The sequence below is a fragment of the Nilaparvata lugens genome, chromosome 14 (assembly GCF_014356525.2).
Source record: "Nilaparvata lugens isolate BPH chromosome 14, ASM1435652v1, whole genome shotgun sequence".
Lineage (NCBI taxonomy): Eukaryota > Metazoa > Arthropoda > Insecta > Hemiptera > Delphacidae > Nilaparvata > Nilaparvata lugens.
Window position 1 is genome coordinate 20,008,195 of NC_052517.1, and position 16,771 is coordinate 20,024,965.

The 16,771-nt window shown below is 36.5% G+C and overlaps 1 protein-coding gene across 2 annotated transcripts in view; it reads right to left on the reverse strand.

Annotated features, from left to right (window-relative positions):
- Positions 1 to 2,375: 2,375 nt before the first annotated feature.
- The window catches only part of LOC111048900 (forkhead box protein C1), a 34,547-nt gene continuing 20,151 nt past the window's right edge, over positions 2,376 to 16,771 (reverse strand). Inside the window, exons 6-9 of one of the 2 annotated variants that reach the window (XM_039441027.1) lie at positions 9,308 to 9,375; positions 7,966 to 8,049; positions 3,839 to 4,027; positions 2,376 to 2,994 (exon numbers count right to left, since the gene is read on the reverse strand). In XM_039441027.1, the coding sequence (XP_039296961.1) occupies positions 2,821 to 2,994; positions 3,839 to 4,027; positions 7,966 to 8,049; positions 9,308 to 9,375 (515 nt within the window). In that variant the 3' untranslated portion in view covers positions 2,376 to 2,820. The remainder of the gene's footprint in view (positions 2,995 to 3,838; positions 4,028 to 7,965; positions 8,050 to 9,307; positions 9,376 to 16,771) is intronic. The other variant, XM_039441026.1, reaches the window with a different exon arrangement.

Here is a 16,771-nt window from a genome sequence, read left to right on the forward strand (position 1 = left end):
GGATGTGTGATACATATAGAGGTAGCCCCGTTTCTGTATTGTGAGGTCCACGTTATAAAGTCAGCACCTGATTGGTGTTGCTATCCTTGTCTATCATTCCACAAAGCAGATAGCGAGTGTAGAAAATCATAGTGTTGTGTATCAAGTTGAGATGATACTGTATCATTTTGTGTTGATACTGTATCATGTTGTGGTTGTTCTTGTTCCATTGTGAGGTCCACGTTTTATAGTAAGCACCTGATTAACATTGGTGTTGCTATCCTTGTCTATCATTCCACAAAGCAGATAGCGAGTGTAGCAAATCATAATGTTGTGTATCAAGTTGAAATGATACTGTATCATATTGTGTTGATATTGTATCATGTTGTGGTTGTTCTTGTTTTATAGTGAGGTCCATGTTATAGAGTAAGCACCTGATTAACATTGGTGTTGCTATCCTTGTCTATCATCCCACAAAGCAGATAGCGAATGTATCAAATCATAGTGCTGTGTATCAAGTTGAGATGATACTGTATAATATTGTGTTGATACTGTATCATGTTGTGGTTGTCCTTGTTCCATAGTGAGGTCCACGTTATAATGGCAGCACCTGATTAACATTGGTGTTGCTATCCTTGTCTATCATTCCTCAAAACAGATAGCTCTATCCTCTTCCAACACCGTACTGTTGCCAAATCGATTGTGGACTATGTAGAAATATAATGGAGTACCAAAATAGTTTAACTCAGTTATAAACATGTATAATATTAAAACATGGGGAAATAATGTTTGTTTGGTTAATAAAATGATATATTTGGGAAAGAATTGATCATTATTAACATAAATCAACCATTAGTATTAGATCAGATATAGGGGGATGACTTGAGTCACAGCTATCTACTATAGAAGGCAGTGGTAACAGAGAATTGGCAACGATGCCGTCCTATCATTTTCACTGATTTTATAACATGAAATTCAATATAGTTATCTCTCTACTCAAAGCTGTTTGTTATGCATGTGGAGTATTAGATCGTTTTAAGATGAGGTGGTGCTATTAGAGTGGATACTTCCATAAGAAGTAATGTTATTCTTTTCCTATCACATGTGAACTCTCACATAAGAAACAATTTGGATTCTTTCCATACAAATGTGTGAATACTCCCATAAGATGCAATGTTATTATTTTTCTGGCATGTGTGAACACTCCCATAAGAAGCAATGCTATTTTTTTTCTTGTAATATGTGAACACTCCCATAAGAATCAATGGTACTCTAAAGATGGCCAACCTCTATATCTCACTCTACAAACCTTGTTACAATCAAACAGCTAAAGAAAAAATTAGGTATCCATATTCTCCCACTTCAATAGAAAATTGTAAGCAATTTGGGTGAGATTCAATCTATCCTGTATTTCAGTTCACCCCATTTAACCACAGTTTTCGCTCTTATCTAAATTTTTTTTCAAAAAATTCGAATAATACCAAAATATTCCCATTTAAAAGCAAGAAACAAACCTTCCTAACCTAGAAATTTGAAACTGAACTTTCTAGGTTATGTTCATCTAGCCACAGGATGAACTGAAATCCAGATGAACTGAGACCCTTCCGCGGTACAGGCAAACATCTACATTAGATTCAAAATTAAATTTTCAAGAATTTATTAAGATTCATTCAATTTCTATGTGCTTTTTCAGTTTTCACTCACATTTTATCCAATCTCAAAGCTTCTAATATTTTAAATATATTTGGCTAGTCCCATTCAAAAACAATATATCAATAATCAATAAACGATAATCAATAATATATAATCGAAAAACAATGATTAGTATCAATATTCAATAGATTATGCCTTGTGGCATGAATTACACTATTTCCAAATCCCAAAGCAATTTTAATTTGTTTTTAAATTTTATTATTCTAGAAATAATATCTTAGTTTACTTGCAAGTAGAAGGTTTCTCGAAGATTGGAATATTAGAAAAATTGGTGTTGACAGTATTTAGAGTTCAGTGTGTTTTAACATTGTTACATTTTCTCTACAAATTCTAGTGAATTGCAGCTTCTCTCTCACTTTCACTACATATTTTTGACTATCATCCTCCTTTTCTCAATACAATACTACTCTCTTCTAGTCCACATCATTTTTCTGTTCTCTCTTTCACTCTCTCTCATCAACTGCATCAAATACTCCTGTATTCTTCTTCTTCTTCTTCATCTTCTTCTTCTTCTCCTTCTTCTTCTTCTTTTCTGGTTTCTCTCTCTCTCTCATCAAATGTATTCCTGTATTCTTCTTCTTTCCTTCTTTGTCACCTCCTCCTCCTAGTCCTCCTCCTTATCCTCCTCTCCTTCCTCTTCTTCTTTTTCTTCTCCCTCAACCTTCTACACTACATGCTCCTCCTCCTTCTTTTTCTTTTTCTCCTTCTTCTCTTCAACTTCATTCTTCTCCATCTTTTCCACCTCCTTTTCTTTCACCTCATGCTCCTCCTCCTTCTCCTCTCTTACTTCATTCTCCTTTCCCATCTTTCCCCCCTCCTTTTCTTCCAATTCATACTCCTCCTACATCTCTTTCTCATCTTCCTCCTCCTACTTATCCTCCTCTCCTCCCTCTTCTCCTTTTTCTTCTCCTTCCTCAACTCACTTCATGCTCCTCCACCTTCTCCTCTTAACTTCATTCTTCTCCTTCATCTCTTCCTCTTCCTTCTCTTCCAATTCATACTCCTCCACCACTTCTTCCTCCTCTTCTCTTTCTCCTTCAGATCCATCGCCACCACCTACACAATTATTATCAATTTCAAAAGATACTATCATGAATACTCTGACGGTTGCCAATACTTGCTTCCTCATCATCCTCCTCCTCGTCCTCCCTCCTGGTGATCACCGGCTGCCGAGGAGGAACAGTTGAGGAGGAGAGGGCTGCTCTCCTGCGAGGGGAAGGGAAGAGGTGCCAGCCGGGTGGAAGGGGTAGAGGGGGCGGAACGGCTCAGCCAATGGCGGCACAGCGACAGCCGGAGTCGACCCTGAAAACAAGAAATCAGTCAATTAGAAGTGAACAACTACAAGACTCACACTTCGTGACTCGGGTTGAGAAGAGACTGGACTCTAGTGGAGAACATGTGTTTCTAGTCTCCGCGACGTCACCATTTCAAAACACATGCTCTCCACTAGAGTCCAGTCTCTTCTCCACCTGAGTCGCCCAAGTGTCAGTTGAGGCTAACTGTCCAGTCTCGTTTAAAAAATACAATTATTATCTCTTTAGGGTTGTGTGGCAGAGAGGTCCAGGAGTCCTAATTCCGCCCTAATAAAGGCATATAATCAATCAATTCTCCTGGCAAATGATATGTTACAGCTGTGTAAGCATATAACTTGGATTATATATTCTCCAAAAAATTTTATAATAAATTGTCATAATTGAGGTTGGATATTTTGTTAATTAATCATATTCATACATCGTTGATACACGATGTGAAAACAGTGCAGAGGTGGTAGAGGATGGCACTATCTGCTTTGTCGAATGATAGACAAGGATAACAGCACCAATGTTGATCAAATACTGCCATTATAACGTAGGCCTCACTATAGAACAAGAACAACCACAACATGATACAGTATCAACACAATTTGATACAGTATAATCTCAACTTGATACACATCAAGTACTGCCATTATAACGTGGACCTCACTATAGAACAAGAACAACCACAACATGATACAGTATCAACACAATTTGATACAGTATAATCTCAACTTGATACACAAAACCAAAATTTGATACAAACCTTCCAAATGATTGAATTCTACAAACCATGGCATATTATCTTCTTATGCTATCTTTTCTCTATGGTTATATAGATGTCTCCTCACCTGACTGGGCCTTCGTAGCTGTTGCATTGTGGGCGTTGTGGCTTGAGGGGGTGACGAGGCGCGCCCTAGGGGTCCCCCCACCACCGAACTCACACCTGACAACATACTTCCTTCCTCTCCTTCTCCTCCTCCTTCTCCTCCACCTCCTCCTCCTCCTCCTCCCACCACCACCTCGGAGTGGGACAGTACCTGAGTCAGCAAAAATATAGAACATCATCATATTAAAAATGTACATCACAAATCACCTTCAAAGAACTAAGGGGTGTGACAGAGGAGATCATCCTAGGAAAGTAGATATGATAGAAGAATTGAATAAATAAATTAGTAAAACAATATAAAATCTTATAGCACCCTTTATTTTCAAAAAAAAAAATTTAAAATAGTTTAACAACTAGTTTCTTTATCAGGAATTGAATATTCTGCAAAATTATTTCTTTAATATGTGAATATTTCCTATTTTAGTGATAATAATTGAAATATTTCTTCTGTGTTTGGTTTTGAAACATCTAAATTTGAAATCTACTTTGTGAAAATAATAGAGTACTGAATTTTTTGTGAAGTGAACAACTACAAGACTTGACCTATTTCGGGCTATGTGTAACGTTATCTAAATTTGGGAGAGGAATAGCACAAGGTTACCTTATTTTTCCTCTCCCTATCATTTTGACGATGTACTGATTGTATGAATCAATAAAGAATAATTTTCGTTTTAATCAAAGAATAAATACTACAGTATGAATGGAAGAGTTGTGGAGAATCGGCATCAATGAAGGGAGCAAGTACAAAGAATGTCAGCTGAAAGAATTCCATTATCAGCCAGTGGGAAAAAGAGGAATGTGAAAGTAAGTTTGACAGTTTTAATATGCATAAAAAGATTCAAGCTATGACTGTTGGAGGAAAGGCAAGAGTGTCTGTTCTCAAGGATAAAAATGGTAAAATAATTGCTGACATAAATGAGAAGATGAAGAGATGAACTGAATATATAGAAGAGTTGTTTAATGATAATAGATCAATAGTAAATGAGGTTCCTACAGAAGGAACAGGACCAGACATTCTTAAAAGTGAAGTAGAGTATGCTATTAAAAGATCGAAGGGGAGAAAGGCTGTGGGTCCGGATGGAATTCCTGTGGAATTGTTGAAGCTCATGAAAGACAGCACACTTGAAATAATGGTAAATCTTTTTAATGCCATCTACCAGTATGGTATCATACCACACGAGTGGCTTCAATCAACGTTTGTGCTACTTCCAAAGAAAAATAGTGCTAAGGAATGTGCTGAGCATAGAACTATAGCCTTGATGAGTCACACCCTAAAGGTATCCCTCAAAATCATTCATAAAAGAATTTTTAATAAGTTAGAGGCGGATATGAGTGACACACAACTGGGTTTTCGAAGTTGCCTTGGCACAAGAGAAGCATTGTTTGGAGTATTGATGCAAAGATGACTGGATGAAAATATGGATCTTTATATATGTGTTTTATTGATTATGAAAAAGCCTTTGATAAGGTACGTCATAACAAACTGTATGAAATTCTCAAAGGTAAAAATATTGACAGTAGAGATATTAACATAATTATCAATTTATACTGGAATCAAACAGCAACGATCAGAGTTGAGAATGAGATGACTGGGGAGATGAAGATTTGTCGTGGTGTTCGTCAGGGATGTGTCCTTTCACCACTCTTGTTTAATGTCTACAGTGAAGCCATTTTTGTCAAGAAGCTTCAATGGAGCAAATTGTTAATCTTTCCATAAATGGAGTAACTATGCAGATGACACACTTCTGATAGCGGGAAGTGAGAATGAGTTGCAGCAATTACTAAGAAATGTGAATAACTACAGCAATAACTATGGGTTGAAGCTAAATCTTAAGAAAACCAAGTGCATGATCGTCTCGAAAAAGCAGAGAGTGCCAATTAATATTGTAGTGGACAATACACCTATTGAAAGAGTCACAGCATATAAGTATCTTGGAGCATGGATTACTGAAGTGAACGATCAGACCAGGGAGATCAAAGGACGAGTGGAAATAGCACGACAGGTGTTCATAAAAATGGAAAGATTTCTGTGTAGCCGAGATATTAAACTAGAACTTAGAATACGCATGCTGCGTTGTTATGTGTTTTCTACATTGCTGTACGGCCTGGAAGCATGGACTTTGAAAAAGTCAAACCTCAAAAACATCGAGGCATTTGAAATGTGGTGCTATAGAAAGATGTGGAGAATACCATGGACAAGAAAAGTGACAAATAGGGATGAAATGTTAATGATGGCAAAGGAGTGTGAAGTTGTTGCGTCTATAAAGAGAATAAAATTGCAATATTTTGGCCATGTAATGAGGGGCGAAAAGTATGAGCTGTTGAGACTTATATTGCGAGGAAGGATCATGGGAAGGAGGAGTGTGGGGAAGAAGAAGGATATCCTGGCTGCGTAATTTAAGAGAATGATATGGCTGCAACTCAAGGGAACTATTCAAGGCTGCAATCAGTAAAGTGAAAATTGCCGTGATGATTTCCAACCTCCGATAGGAGAAGGAACCAGAAGAAGAAGAAGGAAAAAGAGATGTTGACAGACCAGCCAAGCGGTGGCAATGATTGGAAATTTTGAAATATTGTAGGTTTATTTGGATAACTAGCAGGTAGCTCGTGCTCCACAATGGTATAATTAAAAACTTGACCACTGAAATACTGGAGAATTAAAAATAGTCCTATAACCATCCTCAGTAGATTGAAAATCTATAAGCAAAATTACAAGTTAATCAGTTGAGTAGTATTGAGACGTGATGATGTGTCATTCGTGAATTTCCTATCCCCTACGTGTTAAAACCAGTTCCTCACTTTATTATAGTATAGATTATTTTTTTTATATTGCAGATCTTCTCAATTGATATATTCAATTTCAATTCAATTAAAAACACACAAAACAAAATTACAAAGAATTATGAAACTAATGAGAATAATATGCTGGATATATGGGGAATTCATTAATTAGTTCAACTATCCTCGGTAAATAAAGAATCTATATGCGAAATTTCAAGTTAATCAGTTGAGTAGTTGAGACGTGATGATGCGTCATTCGTGAATTTCCTATCCCCTACGTGTATAATCCAAGTTCTTTCCTTTATTATAGTATAGATTAGCAGATAACCCGTGCTTCACGAGGGTCAAATTAAAAACATGACCTGCTGAAATCTTTAATGATCTAAAATAGGCCCATAACCATCCTCGGTAGATTGAAAATTTGTATGCAGGATTTCAAGTTAATGAGTTGAATAGTATTGAGACGTGATGATGTGTCATTCGTGAATTTCCTATCCCCTACGTGTTAAAACCAGTTCCTCACTTTATTATAGTATAGATTATTTTTTATATTGCAGATCTTCTCAATTGATATATTCAATTTCAATTCAATTAAAAACACACAAAACAAGACAAAACAAAATTACAAAGAATTATGAAACTAATGAGAATAATATGCTGGATATATGGGGAATTCATTAATTAGTTCAACTATCCTCGGTAAATAAAGAATCTATATGCGAAATTTCAAGTTAATCAGTTGAGTAGTTGAGACGTGATGATGCGTCATTCGTGAATTTCCTATCCCCTACGTGTATAATCCATTCTTTCCTTTATTATAGTATAGATTAGCAGATAACCCGTGCTTCACGAGGGTCAAATTAAAAACATGACCTGCTGAAATCTTTAATGATCTAAAATAGGCCCATAACCATCCTCGGTAGATTGAAAATTTGTATGCAGGATTTCAAGTTAATGAGTTGAATAGTTGAGACGTGGTGATGCGTCATTCGTGAATTTCCTATTCCTTACGTGTATAAGCCAGTTATTTCCTTTATTATAATTATAGTATATACTAGCAGGTAACCCGTGCTTAACGAGGGTAAAATTAAAAACATGACCTGCTGAAATCTTTAGGGATCTAAAATAGGCCCATAACCATCCTCGGTAGATTGAAAATCTGTATGCAGGATTTCAAGTTAATGAGTTGAGTAGTTGAGACGTGATGATGCGTCATTCGTGAATTTCCTATCCCCTTCTTGTATAAGCCAGTTCTTTCATTTATTATATTATAGATGAATAATTGAATGAATAATTTCCAGTACAAACCTGACGTAGAGGTGAGGAATGAAGGTTGATCTGGTCTACACTGCCAGGTGCACTGCAGTAAGGCGGGGGCACTAGGCTATTGGCCTGCAACAAAATACATAGCTTTATGCAGTGCGTTTCACATTCAACTGGTAGTAAATTGTGAAAAATTCATCAAGCTTCATTTTTGAATGGTTAGTCATGTCGGTTGAACACATTTTTCCAAAGATATTGCTGAGCGTATAGGCAAAGAATTGAAATATACAACTTTTGAACGACCCTCATCCCTTTAGGGGTTGTGATGGGGATTTCTGATATGTTCACCCCCTAACTAGTCCCAACAAAGCTTAATAACTTACTCCTTGGCACTACAGCTCATTCAGAGCCTGGACCTCCTTCAAAAAGCCTCTCCATTCGTCTCGATCGGCAGCCTTACATCTTCGTCCCAGCTTCCTAATATCGTCCAACAAAGCTGCAAAGTCGGAAATTCTGTTCAAAACATGCCCTCCGAATTCCTTTGTCAAATTGGTCTACTGTTACAAAACTGGAGATTTCACACTCAATACTAAGGCTCAACTCACATTTAGGCGACTCAGGTGGAGAAGAGACTGGACTCTAGTGGAGAGCATGTGTTGCCAAATGGTGACGTCGCGGAGACTAGAATCGACTGGTCTGAGTGTCACCATTTGGGAACACATGCTCTGCACTAGAGTCCAGTCTCTTCTCCACCTGAGTCGCCTAAGTGTGAGTTGAGCCTTAAGCTGCTTCAAAAGTCGTGGGGGAATGCGTGAACTTCTGAAAATATACATCAAATTGGAGAGAATTCGAAGCTCTATAAGGTTTTGATGAACAAGGATTTTCCATGGACTTTCATAAAGTTATAAGAGGTAAATAGCAATTGAAGGAACTTTAAATGTTACACCTTCATGAGCAGATATTTTGAAAACTATGGCAGATTTAGAAAAAGTTCTTGAGCCGTGTCAACACTGAACAAATGTTCCACAAACATTGTTTGTTTGTTTGTTGAAAAGCAAATTTTATCATGTTTGACAAACAATGTTTGCCCCTGGCCAGTGTGGAGGCGTCACCACACAAAATATAGTTGTAAGGGAAGAACAGGTTTCATGTTTTACAGCTGTCCAACTCTAAAAATGTATGTGAAAACAGTAATTTTTTGTTTGACAAACAATGATTGTCCAAACTTTCTAAAATGTTTGTCCTGAGCTCCTCAACAAACATGTTTGTCGAACATTTGTTCAGTATGGAAACGGCTTTGAATGAGAGAGAAAAGCTCAAACGGAATTGGGAAAATGATAGAAGAGGTATTTATGTGAAATATATAAAAGATGTGGAGATAGTTTACCTCATTGACAGCGTTGCAGAAAAGGCTTGAGCTTAGAGAATCAGCTGTGCTAGCGGCTGACAGTGAACCTGTAACCAAAATAAATTATATTCAAAATTGAAAACATGTATTTAATACTAGCCGTCAGGCTCGCTTCGCTCGCCATATCCGTCTAGCCAGGGGGCTCCCCCCCTGGACCCCCGTCTGGATCGTCCAAGAATGAGATCAGCAGGCTCGCTTCGCTCGCCTGCATTTTCCATTTGAGCATTTTTATCATATGTTGGGACGATCCAGTCGGGGGTCCAGAGTAAACGTCTGGCTAAACGGATATGGCGAGCGAAGCGAGCCTGACGACTAGTAATATAATATTCCCAGGAATAGCTCTGATTGAAGTAGCAGTGCCTAATCAATTCTTCCGCGATAAATGCATTTCAATCTTCAACTTGGTGCCAACCTAAGAAAGTCAACTCAACTTAATGCCAACCTAACATAATTTTTAATTTAGTTACCAGAACAACTGTTTCGAAGAGGTACTCTCTCTAGATTATAGTTCTATATTAACATATGGTATGGACATTTTTCAATTATAATTAGGAGAATAAAAAGAATATACATGCTAAAAGACGAACTTGAAACCCTTGAAAACCACCCTTAGAGTTAAAATATCACCAAAAGATTTCTTAGTGCGACTCTAAAGGGCCAACTGAACATACCTACCAAATTTGAACGTTTTTGGTCCGGTCGATTTTTAGTTCTGCGAGTGAGTGAGTGAGTCAGTCAGTGAGTGAGTGCCATTTCGCTTATATACTCGTATATATATAGATTGTTGAGAAACAGAATACTATTGAACCCACCTCGCTCAAAATGCCCCTGAAATTCTATCAGTAGCTCTTTTGAAAGCAGTTCAAAATGAAGAAGGACGGTTCAATTTGCATTGAATTATCAATTACATGTAATTACCGTATCAATTAGCAGGAAAACTTGTGCTCCACAAGAGTCTAATTCATTCAAAACTTGACATACAAAGATTTGGAAGAATTTAAAATAAGTCTATAACCATCCTCGGTAGATTAAGAATTAATATGCAAAATGCCAAATTCGGTTTAGCAGTTGAGACGTTGAATGATGCACCATCATCATTCGTGAATTTCCTATCTCCTACGTGTATAAGCCGCTCTTTTCCTTCATTATTACTTTCCTTGCCCTATTACCATAGGTAAGGAAAGTATTGCTTTCCGAAAAAAATTAAGGTACCCCAATTTCTAAACTTCTATACGTTTCAAGGTCCCCTGAGTCCAAAAAACTGGTTTTTGGGTATTGGTCTGTATGTGTGTGTGTATATGAGTGTATGTGCGTCTGTGTACACGATATCTCATCTCCCAATTAACTGAATGACTTGAAATTTGGAACTTAAGGTCCTTACAATATAAGGATCCGACACGAACAATTTCGATCAAATGCAAATCAATATGGCGGCTAAAATGGCGAAAATGTTGTCAAAAACAGGGTTTTCGTGATTTTCTCGGAAACGGCTCCAACGATTTTGATCAAATTCATACCTAGAATAGTCATCGGTAAAGCTCTATCAACTGCCACAAGTCCAATATCTGTAGAAATTTCAGGAGCTCCGCCCCATCAATGCAGATAGATTCCCAATTATCAGGATTCAGATACAATTGAAACAAAAAAAATCAAGTGGAGTAGATTGAGCATGAAAATCTCTACAATTAATGTTCAGTAATATTTTCACCTAAAATTGAAAATAAGCTTTAAATTCGAGAAAATGTGATTATTCAATTGCAAATTATTGTTGATTGTATCAAATGATTCACTATGAAGAGATAGCAGACCTCGTATGTCTCCAGCGTTATTGTCCTGTCACCAGCTGGCTCAAATCTTTGAATAGTGGACTTGAGATGCGCGGGAACACTAGCGTCAGGTGATCAATTTTCATAACGGCAAGGAAAGTTGTGTGAGTGCGCCACACAAGATTTTTATAGATGAATTATCTAGATAGTTGACATCTAGTTATAGATAGATAGTTGACAGCTGATTCGTTATTTGAAATAACTAGCCTTTTATTTGTTCATTCCTTCATGCCACTTATAAAGCCGGTCAAATTCTAATCATAGTTGACAGCTGATTTGTTATTTGAAATTACTAGCCTTTTATTTGTTCATTCCTTCATGCCGCTATAAAGCCGGTCAAATTCTAATCATAGTTGACAGCTGATTCGTTATTTGAAATTACTAGCCTTTTATTTGTTCATTCCTTCATGCCGCTTATAAAGCCGGTCAAATTCTAATCATAGTTGACAGCTGATTCGTTATTTGAAATTACTAGCCTTCTATTTGTTCATTCCTTCATGCCGCTTATAAAGCCGGTCAAATTCTAATCATAGTTGACAGCTGATTCGTTATTTGAAATTACTAGTTTTTTTTCTTCTCAATGTGTCTTGTAAATTGTCATATAAGGATTAGGTTAGACAGGTTTTGTGAAAGTGTTGTATTTTATACTGTAAATTTGTTTTTTGAAGAATAAATGATTTTGATTTTGATTTTTTGACTAGCCTTTTATTTGTTCATTCCTTCATGCCGCTTATAAAGCCGGTCAAATTCTAAGCATAGTTGACAGCTGATTCGTTATTTGAAATTACTAGCCTTCTATTTGTTCATTCTTTCATGCCGCTTATAAAGCCGGTCAAATTCTAATCATAGTTGACAGCTGATTCGTTATTTGAAATTACTAGCCTTCTATTTGTTCATTCCTTCATGCCGCTTATAAAGCCGGTCAAATTCTAATCATAGTTGACAGCTGATTCGTTATTTGAATTACTAGCCTTCTATTTGTTCATTCCTTCATGCCGCTTATAAAGCGGTCAAATTCTAATCATAGTTGACAGCTGATTTTTTATTTGAAATTACTAGCCTTCTATTTGTTCATTCCTTCATGCCGCTTATAAAGCCGGTCAAATTCTAATCATAGTTGACAGCTGATTTTTTATTTGAAATTACTAGCCTTCTATTTGTTCATTCCTTCATGCCGCTTATAAAGCCGGTCAAATTCTAATCATAGTTGACAGCTGATTCGTTATTTGAAATTACTAGCCTTTTATTTGTTCATTCCTTCATGCCGCTTATAAAGCCGGTCAAATTCTAATCATAGTTGACAGCTGATTCGTTATTTGAAATTACTAGCCTTTTATTTGTTCATTCCTTCATGCCGCTTATAAAGCCGGTCAAATTCTAATCATAGTTGACAGCTGATTCGTTATTTGAAATTACTAGCTTTCTATTTGTTCATTCCTTTATGCCGCTTATAAAGCTGGTCAAATTCTAATCATAGTTGACAGCTGATTCGTTATTTGAAATTACTAGCTTCTATTGTTCATTCCTTCATGCCGCTTATATAAGCCGGTCAAATCTAATCATAGTTGACAGCTGATTCGTTATTTGAAATTACTAGCCTTCTATTTGTTCATTCCTTCATGCCGCTTATAAAGCCGGTCAAATTCTAATCATAGTTGACAGCTGATTCGTTCCTTCATGCCGCTTATAAAGCCGGTCAAATTCTAATCATAGTTGACAGCTGATTCGTTATTTGAAATTACTAGCCTTTTATTGTTCATTCCTTCAAGCCGCTTATAAAGCCGTCAAATTCTAATCATAGTTGACAGCTGATTCGTTATTTGAAATTACTAGCCTCTATTTGTTCATTCCTTCATGCCGCTTATAAAGCCGGTCAATTCTAATCATAGTGACAGCTGATTCGTTATTTGAAATTACTAGCCTTTTATTTGTTCATTCCTTCATGCCACTTATAAAGCCGGTCAAATTCTAATCATAGTTGACAGCTGATTCGTATTTGAAATTACTAGCCTTTTATTTGTTCATTCCTCATGCCGCTTATAAAGCCGTCAAATTCTAATCATAGTTGACAGCTGATTCGTTATTTGAAATTACAGGCCTTTTATTTGTTCATTCCTTCATGCCGCTTATAAGCCGGTCAAATTCTAATCATAGTTGACAGCTGATTCGTTATTTGAAATTACTAGCCTCTATTTGTTCATTCCTTCATGCCGCTTATAAGCCGGTCAAATTCTAATCATAGTTGACAGCTGATTCGTTATTTGAAATTACTAGCCTTTTATTTGTTCATTCCTTCATGCCGCTTATAAAGCCGGTCAAATTCTAATCATAGTTGACAGCTGATTCGTTATTGAAATTACTAGCTTCTATTTGTTCATTCCTTCAAGCCGCTTATAAAGCGGTCAAATTCTAATCATAGTTGACAGCTGATTCGTTATTTGAAATTACTAGCCTTCTATTTGTTCATTCCTTCATGCCGCTTATTTATAAAGCCGGTCAAATTCTAATCATAGTTGACAGCTGATTCGTTATTTGAAATTACTAGCCTTCTATTTGTCATTCCTTCATGCCGCTTATAAAGCGGTCAAATTCTAATCATAGTTGACAGCTGATTCTTTTTGAAATTACTAGCCTTTTATTTGTTCATTCCTTCATGCCGCTTATAAAGCCGGTCAAATTCTAATCATGATCAATGTCACAAGAACCAATCAGAGAAGCCTTTTTTCGAAAGAGCCTTTTCTGATTAGTTCTCGTGGAATTAATCACGATCAAATTTAACCGCCTTCTGTGAACCGGCCTTATCTATTTCTTACACTTTCATTTTCATCTTCTTCTTCTATATATATAAAAGCGAAATGGCACTCACTCACTGACTGACTGACTCACTCACTCACTCACTCACTCACTCACTCACTCGCATAACTAAAAATCTACCGACCAAAAACGTTCAAATTTGGTATGTACGTTCAGTTGGCCCTTTAGAGGCGCACTAGAAATCTTTTGGCAATATTTTAACTCTAAGGGTTGTTTATAAGGGTTTAAAGTTCGTCTTTTAGCATGTATATTCTTCTTCTTCCAATCTCTTAATTATAATTGAAATTTCCATATCATATGTTACTATAGAACAATAATCTAGATAGAGTACCTCTTCGAAACAGTTGTTAACTGGCAACTAAATTAATAATTTTGTCAGGTTGGCATTAAGTTGAGTTGACTTTGTTAGGTTGGCACCAAGTCGAAGATTTAAATGCATTTATCGCGGAAAAATTGATTGGGCACTGCTACTTCAATCCTGGGAATATTATATTTCTAGCCGTCAGGCTCGCTTCGCTTGCTATATCCGTTTAGCCAGACGTTTAGTCTGGACCCCCGACTGGATTGTCCTAACATATGATAAAAATCTGGTGTGGTACACTCACACAACTTTCCTTGCTCATTGAACTATTTAAAATTTCACATCCATTTTCGCTTAAAAACCTTTCCCCTTATTTTGATCAATATTTCTCTTGTAAAAAAACATCCACGGAACAAAGTGCCCTTTTTATAACCCTACCTAAAATGTTCCAATACAGTTCGCTGAATAAACCTAAGCCTCATTATCAAACGAGAATAATTCAGGGGAATAACATAATGACGATTGACGGCAACATATTTGCAACTACGATCAGACTACTGTATATGTTTATATACAATTGTTTTCAGAGTACTTTTTCCTTTATGTAATTGTGAAATTCGATGATTTTTTGTGAAATTCGTCAAAACAGCTGTTCTACAGATGAAATATCTTGACTATGACTGTGTTCTTTTTATAAACTGCTCTACCTACCCACGGTATATGGAAGAAAAAGTAAAACCGTGTTCCTACCTACCTCATGCACGAGAAGGAGTTACAAAGTCCATTTCTCAAGGATTGGGTGGACCCCCATTAGTACCCCAGGAAAAGACTCATGTCAGTTGATAGAGCTAATAATAACTATACAGGTATGGATTTGAAAAATCGTTAGAGCCGTTTTTGAGAAAAACGTGAAAAACATGGTTTTTCAGTAACTGTCATTTTTCTCAAGAATATTACGGAGCTCCTGCAATTTTCTCAGAAATGAGACTCATGTCAGTTGATAGGGCTTATAAATAGCTATCCATGTTATAAATTTGGTCAAATTCTAATCATAGTTGACAGCTGATTCGTTATTTGAAATTACTAGCCTTTTATTTGTTCATTCCTTCATGCCGCTTATAAAGCCGGTCAAATTCTAATCATAGTTGACAGCTGATTCGTTATTTGAAATTACTAGCCTTTTTTGTTCATTCCTTCATGCCGCTTATAAAGCCGGTCAAATTCTAATCATAGTTGACAGCTGATTCGTTATTTGAAATTACTAGCCTTCTATTTGTTCATTCCTTCATGCCGCTTATAAAGCCGGTCAAATTCTAATCATAGTTGACAGCTGATTCGTTATTTGAAATTACTAGCCTTTTATTTGTTCATTCCTTCATGCCGCTTATAAAGCCGGTCAAATTCTAATCATGATCAATGTCACAAGAACCAATCAGAGAAGCCTTTTTTCGAAAGAGCCTTTTCTGATTAGTTCTCGTGGAATTAATCACGATCAAAATTTAACCGGCTTCTGTGCAACCGGGCCTTAATCTATTTCTTACACTTTCATTTTCATCTTCTTCTTCTATATATATAAAAGCGAAATGGCACTCACTCACTGACTGACTGACTCACTCACTCACTCACTCACTCACTCACTCGCATAACTAAAAATCTACCGGACCAAAAACGTTCAAATTTGGTATGTACGTTCAGTTGGCCCTTTAGAGGCGCACTAAGAAATCTTTTGGCAATATTTTAACTCTAAGGGTTGTTTATAAGGGTTTAAAGTTCGTCTTTTAGCATGTATATTCTTCTTCTTCCAATCTCTTAATTATAATTGAAATTTCCATATCATATGTTACTATAGAACAATAATCTAGATAGAGTACCTCTTCGAAACAGTTGTTAACTGGCAACTAAATAATAATTTTGTCAGGTTGGCATTAAGTTGAGTTGACTTTGTTAGGTTGGCACCAAGTCGAAGATTTAAATGCATTTATCGCGGAAAAATTGATTGGGCACTGCTACTTCAATCCTGGGAATATTATATTTCTAGCCGTCAGGCTCGCTTCGCTTGCTATATCCGTTTAGCCAGACGTTTAGTCTGGACCCCCGACTGGATTGTCCTAACATATGATAAAAATCTGGTGTGGTACACTCACACAACTTTCCTTGCTCATTGAACTATTTAAAATTTCACATCCATTTTCGCTTAAAAACCTTTCCCCTTATTTTGATCAAATATTTCTCTTGTAAAAAAAACATCCACGGAACAAAGTGCCCTTTTTATAACCCTACCTTAAAATTTCCAATACAGTTCGCTGAATAAACCTAAGCCTCATTATCAAACGAGATAATTCAGGGGAATAACATAATGACGATTGACGGCAAAATTTGCAACTACGATCAGACTACTGTATAGTGTATATACAATTGTTTTCAGAGTACTTTTTCCTTTATGTAAATTGTGAAATTCGATGATTTTTTTGAAATTCGTCAAAACAGCTGTTCTACAGATGA